This window comes from Wasmannia auropunctata, unplaced genomic scaffold (genome assembly GCF_000956235.1).
Source record: "Wasmannia auropunctata unplaced genomic scaffold, wasmannia.A_1.0 LD336038.1, whole genome shotgun sequence".
In the NCBI taxonomy this organism is placed as follows: domain Eukaryota; kingdom Metazoa; phylum Arthropoda; class Insecta; order Hymenoptera; family Formicidae; genus Wasmannia; species Wasmannia auropunctata.
Genome location: NW_012026852.1, coordinates 2715594 through 2728473, shown reverse-complemented (window position 1 = coordinate 2728473; position 12880 = coordinate 2715594). Strand labels below are relative to the sequence as shown.

Sequence of the window (12880 nt, the reverse complement as noted above, 5' to 3'; positions counted from 1 at the left end):
GTGGGCGATTCGATACGCGTGAGCAAGTACAAGACGATTTTCGAGAAGGGTTACACGCCGAATTGGACCACCCAGGTGTTCAAAATCGCGAAAGTACAGCGTATCAATCCCGTGACCTATCTGTTCGAGGAAAATCTACTATCGCGGAAAATCCTGGCTCAGAACACAAGGTGATATTTTTCGCAATGAATTTCTTTACAGATTCGTCGATAATGATTAGACGTCGCAGGGGAGAGGGGATTTATTAGATGCAAGTTAGCATCAAGTTCTTATTAAATTGATTAGCAATTGTGTATGAAACACTTATACGGTTGCTATAGAAATATATCATTAATTTTATTTTAGGTGGCGTTGTTAAGTTCAGATCAAGTCACATCAATTTTTTTAAACGGAATTATATATTTTTTTACGTAATATGCGATTCCTCTAATTATTCTGTATACATATAAAAGTATTAAAGTAAAGTTATCGAAAAATCGATATTTTACGAGATATTTTTTATACTTTATCATGCCATATTTCGATATATAATATAAAATATCTCGTAAATTATTGATTTCTTGATAATGGTACTTAATATTTTTAGGCACAGAATAATGAGATGAATCGATTGGTGTAAAAAAACATAAAGTTGCTTTGAAAATTTGTAAGAAATACATAAACTTACTAATTTCAAAGTCGAGAGGCAATCTAAAGATATTAATCGATTTCGATGAAGATTTACCCAGACTATATTGAGGTCCGTAGCTAACTTTAGGGGGGGGGGGATTACTAATCAATTTTCAAAAAAAATTTATCTTCGGCCCACCCTAATATACATAGACCTGCTCAATATCATATGCCTCATAAATTGTCTTTATACGCGTCTTTTTAATCTGAAAGGATAAAAGCGCGATAGTAGTAGGTATCAGTGAAGACATCAGGCCGACGCTTACTGCAATCAGGAGCACCCCAGGAAACAATACCGGCCAGTTGACCGTTGCAGATGAGCGGGCCACCGCTGTCATCCTGGAAACGCATAGAGACGTTTTCATTAACGCGTCTGTTTGATTTAACTACTAAATTTCTTTAATAATTAGTAAATCAATCAGTTAATTAAAATAGGAAAACTATTCCCCTTAAATCTAATAATGGACATTATTCACTCTGCAACCGGCAATTCCATAGCGATTGATTGTGCACAAGTGGCCTTTGGTCAAAGGCGTATCGTAGTGACGTCGGCATTGGCTCTGCGTGATCACGACCTGCTCCAACTTCAGAAGAGGCGTGAGCGGTCCGAACGGTCCGTTACTCCATCCAGATAAGATACATCTCTGTCCGCGACTAGGTTTAACGGTGGTCAAGCCGATTGGACTTTGGTATGCGTTGAATTGAATCGACTTTTTGAGCTGAAATAATCGAAACAGAGATTACTAGAATAAATGAAATAGTTAAATAAATGTCTTTTAGAGTTCTAACGCAGTTCTTGTGGTGTAAATGTTCCTTTATTATAAATGCAGCATACGTTTCGATCCTTGGTTTGAATCCTCTCCAGTACAAGTACATATATTAACAATGTAAAGGTACAACGCCGCAAGCTTCGATATCCTGTAGTATATTTATTCCTTCATTCATGGTAATGTAATCAGAAAGACTGATGTGTCAATTTAATGATGTAGATTCTGAGTTTGTAAAAGTTAGACAGTAAAAAAAGAAGAAAGAGTGAATATTAAACAAAAAACAATGTGGAAAGTCTCCAAGTTAACAAATAAATATTTTTATTCGTTAATATGGAGATTTTACTATCTGACTTTTACAAACTCAGAAGCTCCATTATTAAATTGACATTGTCTTTCTGATTACATTACCATGAACGAAGGAGCAAATAGGATATTGCGGCGTTGAAGCGTACCTTTACATTATTAATACAGGGTGTCCCAGGGTGAAGAAAATTCTTCATTAATATTTTAAAGCGTGAAAGAGAATGAAATTTTAAACTAAAAGTTCCTTTATCAATTTTGGCTCAGAACATTATTTACAAAGTTATTAACGAATAAAGTTATTCAATCAGATCGCGCTTAGTCGGAGTTAGGACGAAGGAACATACCATGCCGTGCGGCTCTTCGCGCTTACTTCTCTCGATTAAAATTTTATTCTAATTTTTCATATTAATAAATAAGTAAAAGTAATAAGTTCTTGGGCGTTAACTTTTCCTTATTGAAATAAGTAAATAACAAATAAGAATAAAAACAATCAGAAATTAAATAAATTTCAAACGTAATTTTTTCTTACTTATTTATTAGTGTGTTTATTTATTTATTTATTTATTTATCTACTTTATTTATTGATTTATTCGTTTGCTTATTTATTAATATGAAAAATTAGAATGAAATTTTAATCCAGAGAAGTAAGCGCGAAGAGCCGTACGGTATGCTATGCTCCTTCATACTTCGGCTAAGCGCAATCTAATTGATTAACTTTATTCGTTAATAACTCTGTAAATAATGGTCTGACAAGGGACCCACACAAGGTGCACACAATAGTATAGAGAAAATTATCCAAGCATCTTGACTCCCTCTGGATCACTTTCCACTCAAAAACTTGACCGGAAATAAAATAAATATAAATAATAAAATAATAAAATAAAGAGTAATTGCAAAAAGATCTGTTTTTCGTTTATTTTAAAAGACCCATTAATCTTAGAGAAATTTTAAGATGAGCATAGGCATGGTTCCGGAGATATGAAGGGGTAAAAGTGATGGTTAATTCTCATCATTTTCCTGGAAATCATCACTTTCACTCCCTTGTATCTCCGGAACCGTACCTATGCTCATCTTTAAATTTTACTGGGTTTAATGTTTCATCTAATAGTTATACTATTTGCCATAAAAAAGTTCGAAATTTGAGATCCAAAATGTGGGCGAAATTTGCTATCACTCTTTTATTTATTTTTATTATTTTATTATTTATATTTATTTGATTTCCGGTCTAGTTTTTGGGTGGAAATTGATCCAAAGGGAGTCAAGTAGAGTTGAATAATTTTCTCTATGCTGTACCTGTTGTGCACCTTGTGTGGGTCCCTTGTGAGCCAAAATTGATAAAGAAACTTTTAGTTCAAAATTTCATTTTCTTTCACGCTTTGAAATATAAATTAAGAGTTTTGGGACACCCTGTATATTTCTACTGAAAAGGACTCAAACCAGAGGTCGAAACATCTGCTGCATTTATGATAAAGGAACATTTACGCTGCAAGAACTGCGTCGGTTATAAAAGACATTTATTTAACTATTCGATTTATTATTTCAGAACTTAATATTTTCGCTTTACTAGAATAAATGATTTAAGCAAAAAAAGTAAAATAGAGGAACAAGAAGAAAGACATTAAGAGAAATTAAGACGAAATTATAAATTGGTGGTTTCGAAATTGCAGAGGTAAATCACAGTGACGAACTGTACCACGATACGTCGACATACCGTGATCACTGCAATGTCATTCCTCAAATCTGTCACCTGCAGGCCCGCGTATCCTGGATGCACACGAATGTTCTCTACCTCGTGTCTCTCGCCTTTATTTGGTCTACTAATGGTGTCAGTCGCAACAGTAAAATTGCCGTAGGGTAGATAATATATGATGCTGTCCACGCAGCGGGCAGCAGTTAGGATCTTGGTCGGGGCGATGATGGAGCCGCTGCAAATGTGACGGTTCGCCAACCTCAGGGAAACGTGATGCGGGAATTCACCTGGTGCGGCAAACTGACCAACAACTGCCGCAACGAGTTTTTCAGCGAATGTCTCTGTAAAGCATGAATACACATTTCTTGCAGAATGCATATAGTTTAAAAAAAACTGCTATTTTCAAATTGCTGGAAAAAACCAGAAAAATTTCGGTTTTTTTGCGAAAAATTGCTATATAAACAATATCCTACCTAATTTTTTATCATATTAAATATGAATTGGGATTCAAAAAGTAATGTAAGCGATTTATTTTAATTTGCTCTTTAAAAACTTTAAAATGTGTAAATTTTTTATTTAAATTAGATATAAGTTTATAACTCTTATAAGTTATAACTCTCATATTTTATAGCATTATTAAAATAAGACACTTCGTATAAACGCTAGAATTAATAATGAGTTAATTTTTATGTTTACATTTGAACTCTCCTTGAGGTGAGGATTATTTACTATTAAATAAACTGTTTAGGAAACGCAATCTTAATAACTAGTGTAAAGATTAATTTAAATTGATATTTATATTAAGTATTTTTAAAGATTTTTGATTATTAATAATTGTCAAGAGCACGTTTTATTTGAAAAATACATTAACTCTGTTTTTTTATTTATTCTTATATAATTTGCTTTTTATTTCTTTAGTATTTAACATTATTAGCAATAAATTTATGCTTGTTATAAAATTTTTAAATTTTGAAAAGTGTATCAAAGTGTTGCAAATGTAAAATGTGATAGATTTTATGAATATGTATGTGAAATTTTCCATTAAATTTTTCTACCTCTTGAAAAAAAAAAACCGAAAAAATCCGCGGAAAAATTGAAAAAATTGGCTTTCTTCCAGCCTTTAAAACTATAAGAATGTACGATCAGTAAACACGATTAAATAAGCCTGTCTGACGAGAGAAAATGATCATCGAGAACAAAAATAGTGATGAAATAAATAAGAGAGTGTTTTGTCACTGTACAATATAATTTTATAATACGTACGCTGCGTTAGAACGCCAACTACCAAGAGAATTAGCGGTAGCATGATAACGATGATTAACTCACATCAGATCAGAAATGAAACTATAGGAGACAGTGCAATAATTTCTACTTTCTTTTTATAATGAATTCGTATCTGTAATTTGACTTTTTGTCTAACAGCTAGTAACTTACGATGAATGCGGCAACGTTCGCACTCTGAGCTCCGTTATTCACTGTTAGTAGGTACTGAAAATTTTTCATTTACGTAATATAGATACTATGACTGCGTACGAGGAGCGTGCTATCAGCACTATTGCATTATTTCGTCCTTGTTTTACGGCTAATTAACGATAAAGATAAAATGACACAATAGCGCTGGTAGCGCGTTTTCCAAACAGCTTATATAGATCCTTAGTACTCAACGAACGCAGCTCTGCGTTTTGATGCAAATAGTGACAAATCAAAGACTTCTAAGAAATAGAAAGCTATTTTTTTTTTAATTAACTAGTTATTCGCATGGAGCTTATAAGCTGGGTTCAAAGAGTGCGCCATCAACGCTATTGCATCAAATTGTTTTACGTCAAATTTAAGCATTTAAGATAGAATGACTCACTAGTGCTGATAGCACACTCCGCGAACGTAGCCAAAGTCTATGATTATTCTTTATAAAGTGAAAAAAGTAATTAGTTACTTTAATTATTTTAATTAGTTATTAGAAACTGTTACTAACTTTCGGTTGTCATACTTCACAAAATGACCTTTTTACATTGGAAAATAGTTTTTTTTTTTTCAAAACTTACTTTCTTTTAAGAATTTTTTTTCATTGTAATGCTACTTTAATTTTAAATTCTATACAATAAGAATACATTCTACATTGTTTGATTTAAGAATTTTTGTGATTCAATTAAACTGTTAATTTTTAAACGGCAGTCTTTTACAATAATTGATTTTGACAAATTAATCCCCAAATGATGATCGAAAAAATGGTGTGACAAGCGAAGGTTAAAAAGTAACAATTCGTTATTTTCACGTTACTTTTTTAATGTTTAGGTGGTTTTATCACTTAACGCTAACTCGATAGTGTGACGTTGTCACATAAATGTCACAATTGCACTTGTTCAATCTATGCGAAATGTTTTTATTGAATTATTAGTTTTAAGGAGGGACTAACTTTTGACTGAGACTTGCGCGATAAAACCACCTTAAAATAAGATCAGTCTAAATGCCTTTTTGATATAAGTTAGAGTTTCATGTTTAATATTTTAGAATAAATTTATATACATACACAATTCTAACAAACCACGCGCCAATTAAATTTTCATCTTGAAACGCAATTCGACTGATATTTTTTACAATAAAATTTTTCACAGCATTTTAAGATGTTTATTAACATAAATATCGTTAAATTACTTATAAATTTAATTTGTAATATTAATTTATGGTTTTTTTAAGACATCATAAACTAATTAGAACCGTATTAATATTTTAAGGTATTATTTAAAACACTTTTGAAACAAGAATAAATTATGAATACTAGCTGATTGAATTTAAGATTGAATATACCAAAATTACGTCATAAATATATTTAAAACTTAGAAAACGAAATTATAATGAGATCAAAATGACATCAAATCGAAATCATTTTAGGAAAAATCATAATGATGTCATTCAATACACTTTTAATGATGGTATTGTGATAAATTCTTGATATGAAAATTTTACAATGATTTTTTTCTAAAAAAGTACAGGTATGTACATTAAATAGAATAAAGGCTAATATTTTTGAAATAATATAAACTTTATATATATATTATTTATATATATAAAATAATAATAATAAATTTGATGTACATTAAGCAATTTATATGAAATATTTCAGCCTTCAAAGATTGTCCCCAGTTAAAACGGAATCATATTCCTATAAAAACTACGGAAAATGATTATTTTTGCTCTTGTGCATTTTTTTTTGCTAAACGATTAGTATTATTTGCAATGCATGAAGTTAATAAGATATTACTACTACAGTTATTGTCTACTATTCTGTCAATATGTATGTTGAAAAAGTTATTGAACAGAACTGATAAGTATTTATATATTTCGAGAAAATATAGAAATCTAGTAACGACATACATTATCATTAAAATATATTGAGCGTAAAATGGTAAGAAACAGTTGACCTTTGTTTATTGCAAGGAATAATTGCCTCTTTATCTACTCTACTAAAACATTTTATAAAACTTTGTAAGGCATAATAATATATTTTATACAGTAGAACTTACTAGTTTGTCATTTATAAAAGTTACTTGTTACGATACCTTCGAGTATCCTGACGATGGAGCTCTGTTGGAAGTTTTTGTTGGAGTTCTACGGCTACATAGAATGTACGTGAAAGTTGAAATTAGTATCAACAAATCAAATTTTTATAATTATTATTTCTATCATTTATTTTAACAATCACATAAACAGTGCCGCAATAACATTAGAAACTTTATTTTTTACGTTATTTAGAATATTCCTTTATATTCTGCATGTATATATTATACTTCGCTTTTATGTCTTTATGCTTTTGCAAAATAAAATATCATCATTTCCTCTTTGTAATGTGCTTTAACATCAATCTGCTGCAATGTTAATGAAATTTAAATATTACAAAAATATATAAATTTCATCGCTTTTTATTTTAAACTCCTGTCCAACCTGTCACGTATTATCTATTGCTAAAAAATTGTATATTACTCCGCAGTTTCTTATCATTTCGTTATTTGATTACGCTAACATTGAGTATTGAGTCCCTTGTTTTAGTCAACGTTTTCTTCGTAGAATCCGACTAATACAAAACTCTTCGTTTCTCCTTCGGTATATTAGAAAATATGATAATATTTCTCTTTTCTTTTATTATTCCGAATGGCTTAATGTTAGCGTTTTGTAACATATCTATGTTGTTTAGTCTACAATATCCTACATTTTAATACTTTTTATGTATTACTCTCCGTGAGCTTATCCGTTTAAATGCAGACTCTCATTCAAATCTGTTTCCAGATACTTGTCATCAGCATCTACTGTCGTGCCCGGCTCATCGCACAACAAAATTTCAGGGAGTCTTTTCTTGTACATACTGCAGTAAAATTTCTTAATGCTCTCTCACCTGCTATTCACTCGCTGCCTCAGTTTTCGTTCATAAATAATTCATTACCTTGCATTATGATTAGGCTACTTGCTCTGTGCTCAAATTATTTTTACTTAATTGTAAAAAGGCTAAACAACATTTCCAATTTTTTTCAAATGATTCACCTTGCAATATTTAAGTAATCTCTAAATTGTCTGGCATCAACTGCTTATCATTGGAAAATTTTAATATTACGTAATATATCTTTTCATTGTGTATCTTTCATTCTCGTTAATTACTGTACTGCAGCGCATACAAGCTTTGTGTGTAGTTTCTGTTAATTCTTGGCTATGGCTTTTCATTATATGTATATTTTATATCTTTTTATCATCATAAATCATCATAAATAATCATTTTATTGCATTTCTAATTATTGTGCATTTTTCTGTAAAACTTTGAGTACGGCTTCAAATCAGCTCCTTACCTGTTGCTCCGCCTAACTTATAATATTTTTCAATTTTTTTTATTTTGATAATTTTTATGATACACATTAATTTATTCCTTTCTTTTAATGTTGGGTTAGAACGATCATTATAAGGTGCCAACTCTAGTATAGTATAATTATTATATATATTACATTATGTTATACTATAGATATACATATATATTATATCTATAGTATTATATTATTACTATGATGTAATGGCACATTATATACATATACAATAATATTTTTAATAATAATAAATAATTCAGTTGTAATAAGTTAGTAATAATATATAAATAATAAATAATTTTAAAAATATTTTAACAATTCACAGTTTATGTTCTTTTTTATATTATTTATAATACATCATACAAATTTTTAACATTTAAATTATATAACAGTAATTCTATGTATTTATTGATATACGTATGATTGACTGTTCGTTAATGGCTTATAAAAATAATTAATATTTGAATATTCAGTTATTTATTAATTATTTGGGACAATTTAGACATTTTGATTGTTATTTACATTTTCATAAATAATACAATATACTTAATTAATTAATTGTATTGTCGAGTTCAAAAACTGACATACTTAAAACTATATCAACACAAAATTTTATCAGTAAAATTATAAAATATGAATAATTTTTTTAGTCAAAGTCGTTTTATTCGGCTTGTTGCTGTTTCTCCCTATGCTAAATGGAGTTGATCCTAAGTGCAATTATTCTGGAAATTTAAAAGCTGGAGAAAAATGTTATGTACATAATCCCGAGTTTCCTAATTACTACAAAGGTGAAAATCACTATGTTTGGAAATTAGCAAGTGACAACGTTATTAAAATAAATTGTTCTCTTCAAACAGTAAGTTTATTATATAAAAATATTTTGTTCAAAATTTATATATCTTAATTCAATTTTAAGAATTAATGTGATATGATTTTACTGAAGCGTAGAATTTCTATTAATTATTATACTCCAGTAAGAGAATATCTACAGTCTGCATATAGGAGCAACATAGCTGAGAAAGTGAGAAGAACATTAAGTGAACCATTGGCAAGTTGTACAAGTAATATAGTGCTATGAAAAGGGGGAATTTTTTAAGCGTTCTGAGGAACAGACGAATATTTATCTGATCTGTGGATATTTTCTTCCTGGACGGAATATAAAATTGTTAGAAAAGAATAAAAAGGATAAATAATTTAATAAATTATTTAACAGGGTAATGATTGTAATCAAGACAGACTTTCCGTTAAATTTTCTGAAGATAATAGATTGTATTATTGTGGATTTGACACATTCGTTTATGAAGGAAAAAATCCAATTATAAGATTGGACTCGCTAATTGAATCTCAAGGCGGCCGATTTATATGCGAAGTTCAAGCTTTAAAAGATAATTTAAATAAATGCCAATGTGGTTGGAAAAAAGTAGTAAGTTTAAATTAATTTTTGTGAAATGCTACTTATTATTATTTATGAAAAGTTTGTTGCTTATCGTTTTTTTTAATTTGGCTTTAATAAATTATGCAATAATTTAATAAGAATATTAATTTTAGTTACATGTTAAAAATAAAGTATCATTATTTGCAATGTTTGCTTAGACCAGGATAGTAGGTGGTAAGGAAACTGAGATCAATGAATATCCCATGATGGGTGGACTCTTTGATCTTAAAAACCCACAACTTATATATTGCGGTGCTACCATAATATCCAACATACATATTATGACGGCAGCTCATTGCATAGTGAACAAAGACCCTAGTGAATTTGCTGTAATTTTTGGTGAACACGATATAAGCACAGGTAATTGTTAAAATATACATTTAAATAATATTTATGTTAAAAAAATGTTCAAAAAAATTGTATTTACAAATTCTAATAATATCAGATTAAAATGCACATTTACTTTTTGTATGTAATACAGATTTATTTAAATTAGTTATAATTTAATAAGATTTAATGAAATAAACCTTTTGTAAATTAGATGGACAATATATCAGTATATGTATAATAATAGAAAATGACTTTTCAGAAAAATACTAATTTTATTTTTCAATTTTTTATTCGATAATAATTGTAATACCTTGTTATTCACAAAATGAACACCTGTTCTATTAAATTGTTATAAAAATATATTCACAAAATAAACACCTGTTCTATTAAATTATTATAAAAATATATCTTAATGATTTGATGCAATAAAATAAATTTAATTTAACCATTATTTGCATGTAAAAAGGATAAGTGATGAAATAAGTTTATTCTGTTTTTTAATATAAGATTTTGGATGTACAAATTTGACATTAGAATAAATTTATTCAATATACTTTGCGGATAGATAGCGAGACCAAATCAAGTCATGTGTTTTACATAATCGGATGCGTGATTCCTCCTGACTATAATTCAAATCCTGGCAATAATTCAAATTTGATAATTAACAATGATGTAGCTGTTTGTGAAGTTCATGGTTACATCGAATATAGTGCTGAGGTTGGTTCGGTTTGCTTACCATTTCAACATAAAAATGACTCGTTCGATGATAGTATCGTCACAGCGTTGGGTTAGTATTTTCTCAGTTTTTTCGTAGTGATTGATACAATTATCTATTCTAATTTCATTAAATTATTAGGATGGGGTTTAACGGAATATGCCGGCCGTGAATCGAAAACGCTACAAAAAGTGGATTTAAATATAATATCTCTTCAAAAATGCAGATCATATTATTCTGATGTATCCGACCGTAACATGTGTACTTTTACTCCAGGAAAGGATACTTGTCAGGTGCAGAGATAATTTTTTATTGTAAATTTAAATATTATTGTTTAATGTGCAAGATGTATTATTCATAAACTATAATGTAAACATTATTTGCAAATCATAGATTCTTCTTTTCTCTTTATGTAGATGGACGGTGGTGGACCTCTTCTATGGCAGAATCCTACCACGAATAATATTTTTTTGATTGGAATTATATCTGCCAGTAGTAACTGTGTTTCAGATATGCCTTCTGTCGAGACTCGTGTAGGAGTTTTCTTAGATTGGATACTAATAGTAACACCTGGTAAGAATCAACAGAAAAGCGAGTCAAAAGTCAAAAGTATAAAAATTTTAATATTATAAAAAATGCGCAACACATTCATCGTTTTTTATTACAGGTCTAGGCTATTGTAGTGTTGAGTGATCTCTGCATTAAAAGGAAGAATCATTTTATTATTGTTTTATATAAGATTACGGACCACTTTGGCGCTTTATTTATGTTGCACTTTTGCAATAAAATAAAATATGTATGACATATTCTGGATTATATCCACAAATATGTATTATATATCTGTATAAAGAAATATGCCCACATAAGTATGTATCTGGTCGTATATATATATGTATTATATATATGTATATGTATTTAGATGCGCGTAAGCGTGTAATAATATGTTATATAATATATACATATAAAAATGTGTATTTCTGCATATATATGTAATATATGCGTATCAAGTTCAATAATATTTCTTCCAGAAACTTGAGCATATAACTTATTGTTTAATTATTTTTCGTCAATTTTGCTAATTGCAATTACAAAGGTTTGGATCATTTTGTCGCTCTTGATCTCTTTGTGATTAAAATTTCTCAGTTTGAGTTGTAAAAACGTATTTATAAAAACAAATAATCTATTTACTAATAGCACATTTTAATTGTATATGATACATATAAATTATTGAATTCTTTTTTAAAATAAAAACTCGATTAGTTTAATATAATTATTTTAATAAAAAAACGGATTTTTGAATTCAGGTTAAAAGTTATATCTTTTTATTAAAACTACATATAATTGTAATAATCCTTTTTAAATTTATGTACATAATCTGATTAAGTATTACATATGTATATATAGCATCCAAGCAAAGACAAATATATTTAGACCTCTAAATTAATTTTTACACGAAACTAAATGAAATTGTAATGATGACTTGTAGAATACACTTTATTCACTTTTATTTTATGGCTCGTCTTTTAAGTTTTAAGCATTATTTTATTAAAATTAATTTTTTAATGGTACATAGTACTGCGCCAGTATTCAGTACCCAAAATTGGTACTGGCCCAGTACTTTACCAATATTCAATTTCTACTTGGGATTTATTATAACACAAATGAGAAATCTCATAAAAGTTTTTGAAAACAATCTGTTACATCCACGCCCCAGAAATCTTTATTTCGAGGGAAAATGAAAGGACGGAGCACGGAAGGACGAAACCGAACACTTCTCGTAGGTTATCGCTCTGAATGGGCGTGCCACGAGTCGAGTTACTTATCTAGGCTCCGAACGTAAGTCAATGTTCCATATGGAACGCTATAATGCCGTGTGTGGAGCCGTACATATACTCGTCGAGCCTCTATTTAAGTCAAAGAACTTAATTCTTATGACCTGAGAGTAGATCGAACGCGATCTTTTAAATTTAAGAATGGATTGCGGGAATTGGTTCAGAAAAAATGTATATTCAAAATTAATAAACTTTTATATTAGATTTGATTACATATATAGTGATTATAACAGTATTTCGCAATATAAAACATACACGCAAAAAAATGAGTTAGCATTATCAACTAAATATC

At 29.2% G+C, this 12880-nt stretch overlaps 2 protein-coding genes across 3 annotated transcripts; one reads left to right on the top strand and one right to left on the bottom strand.

The window, feature by feature from the left end:
• Window positions 1-839: 839 nt before the first annotated feature.
• On the bottom strand, window positions 840-4922 carry LOC105452110 (chymotrypsin-1-like). Of its 2 annotated transcripts, XM_011692964.1 has the most exons (5): window positions 4867-4922; window positions 4696-4776; window positions 3454-3773; window positions 1146-1388; window positions 840-1008 (listed from the first exon to the last, which is right to left on the bottom strand). In XM_011692964.1, exons 2-5 carry the CDS (start codon window positions 4736-4738, stop codon window positions 871-873), a joined length of 744 nt encoding a protein of 247 aa, XP_011691266.1. In that variant the 5' UTR covers window positions 4739-4776; window positions 4867-4922; the 3' UTR covers window positions 840-870. The 2 variants fall into 2 exon arrangements, with proteins under 2 accessions (XP_011691266.1, XP_011691265.1); XM_011692963.1 differs by having other exon boundaries at window positions 4696-4886.
• Window positions 4923-6974: 2052 nt separating this feature from the next.
• LOC105452111 (venom serine protease-like) lies at window positions 6975-11635 on the top strand. Its single transcript, XM_011692965.1, has 8 exons — window positions 6975-7055; window positions 8927-9132; window positions 9490-9699; window positions 9870-10071; window positions 10607-10828; window positions 10898-11049; window positions 11173-11329; window positions 11424-11635. The coding sequence occupies exons 1-8, from the start codon at window positions 7007-7009 to the stop codon at window positions 11447-11449; spliced, it is 1224 nt and encodes a 407-aa protein (XP_011691267.1). The 5' UTR covers window positions 6975-7006; the 3' UTR covers window positions 11450-11635.
• Window positions 11636-12880: the final 1245 nt, after the last annotated feature.

What these genes read in the sequence shown, in the direction of transcription:
- LOC105452110 (XM_011692964.1), bottom strand. Translation starts at nt 4,738, where the DNA reads ATGCTACCGCTAATTCTCTTGGTAGTTGGCGTTCTAACGCAGC. An exon ending in ATGACATTGCAGTGATCACG is followed by an intron (nt 1,389 to 3,453) that starts GTATGTCGACGT and finishes CGATTATTTCAG; the next exon opens with CTCAAAAAGTCGATTCAATT. An exon ending in ATGGAATTGCCGGTTGCAGA is followed by an intron (nt 1,009 to 1,145) that starts GTGAATAATGTC and finishes ATGCGTTTCCAG; the next exon opens with GATGACAGCGGTGGCCCGCT.
- LOC105452111 (XM_011692965.1), top strand. Translation starts at nt 7,007, where the DNA reads ATGGAGCTCTGTTGGAAGTTTTTGTTGGAGTTCTACGGCTACATAGAA. An exon ending in TAAATTGTTCTCTTCAAACA is followed by an intron (nt 9,133 to 9,489) that starts GTAAGTTTATTA and finishes ATTATTTAACAG; the next exon opens with GGTAATGATTGTAATCAAGA. An exon ending in AATGTGGTTGGAAAAAAGTA is followed by an intron (nt 9,700 to 9,869) that starts GTAAGTTTAAAT and finishes ATGTTTGCTTAG; the next exon opens with ACCAGGATAGTAGGTGGTAA.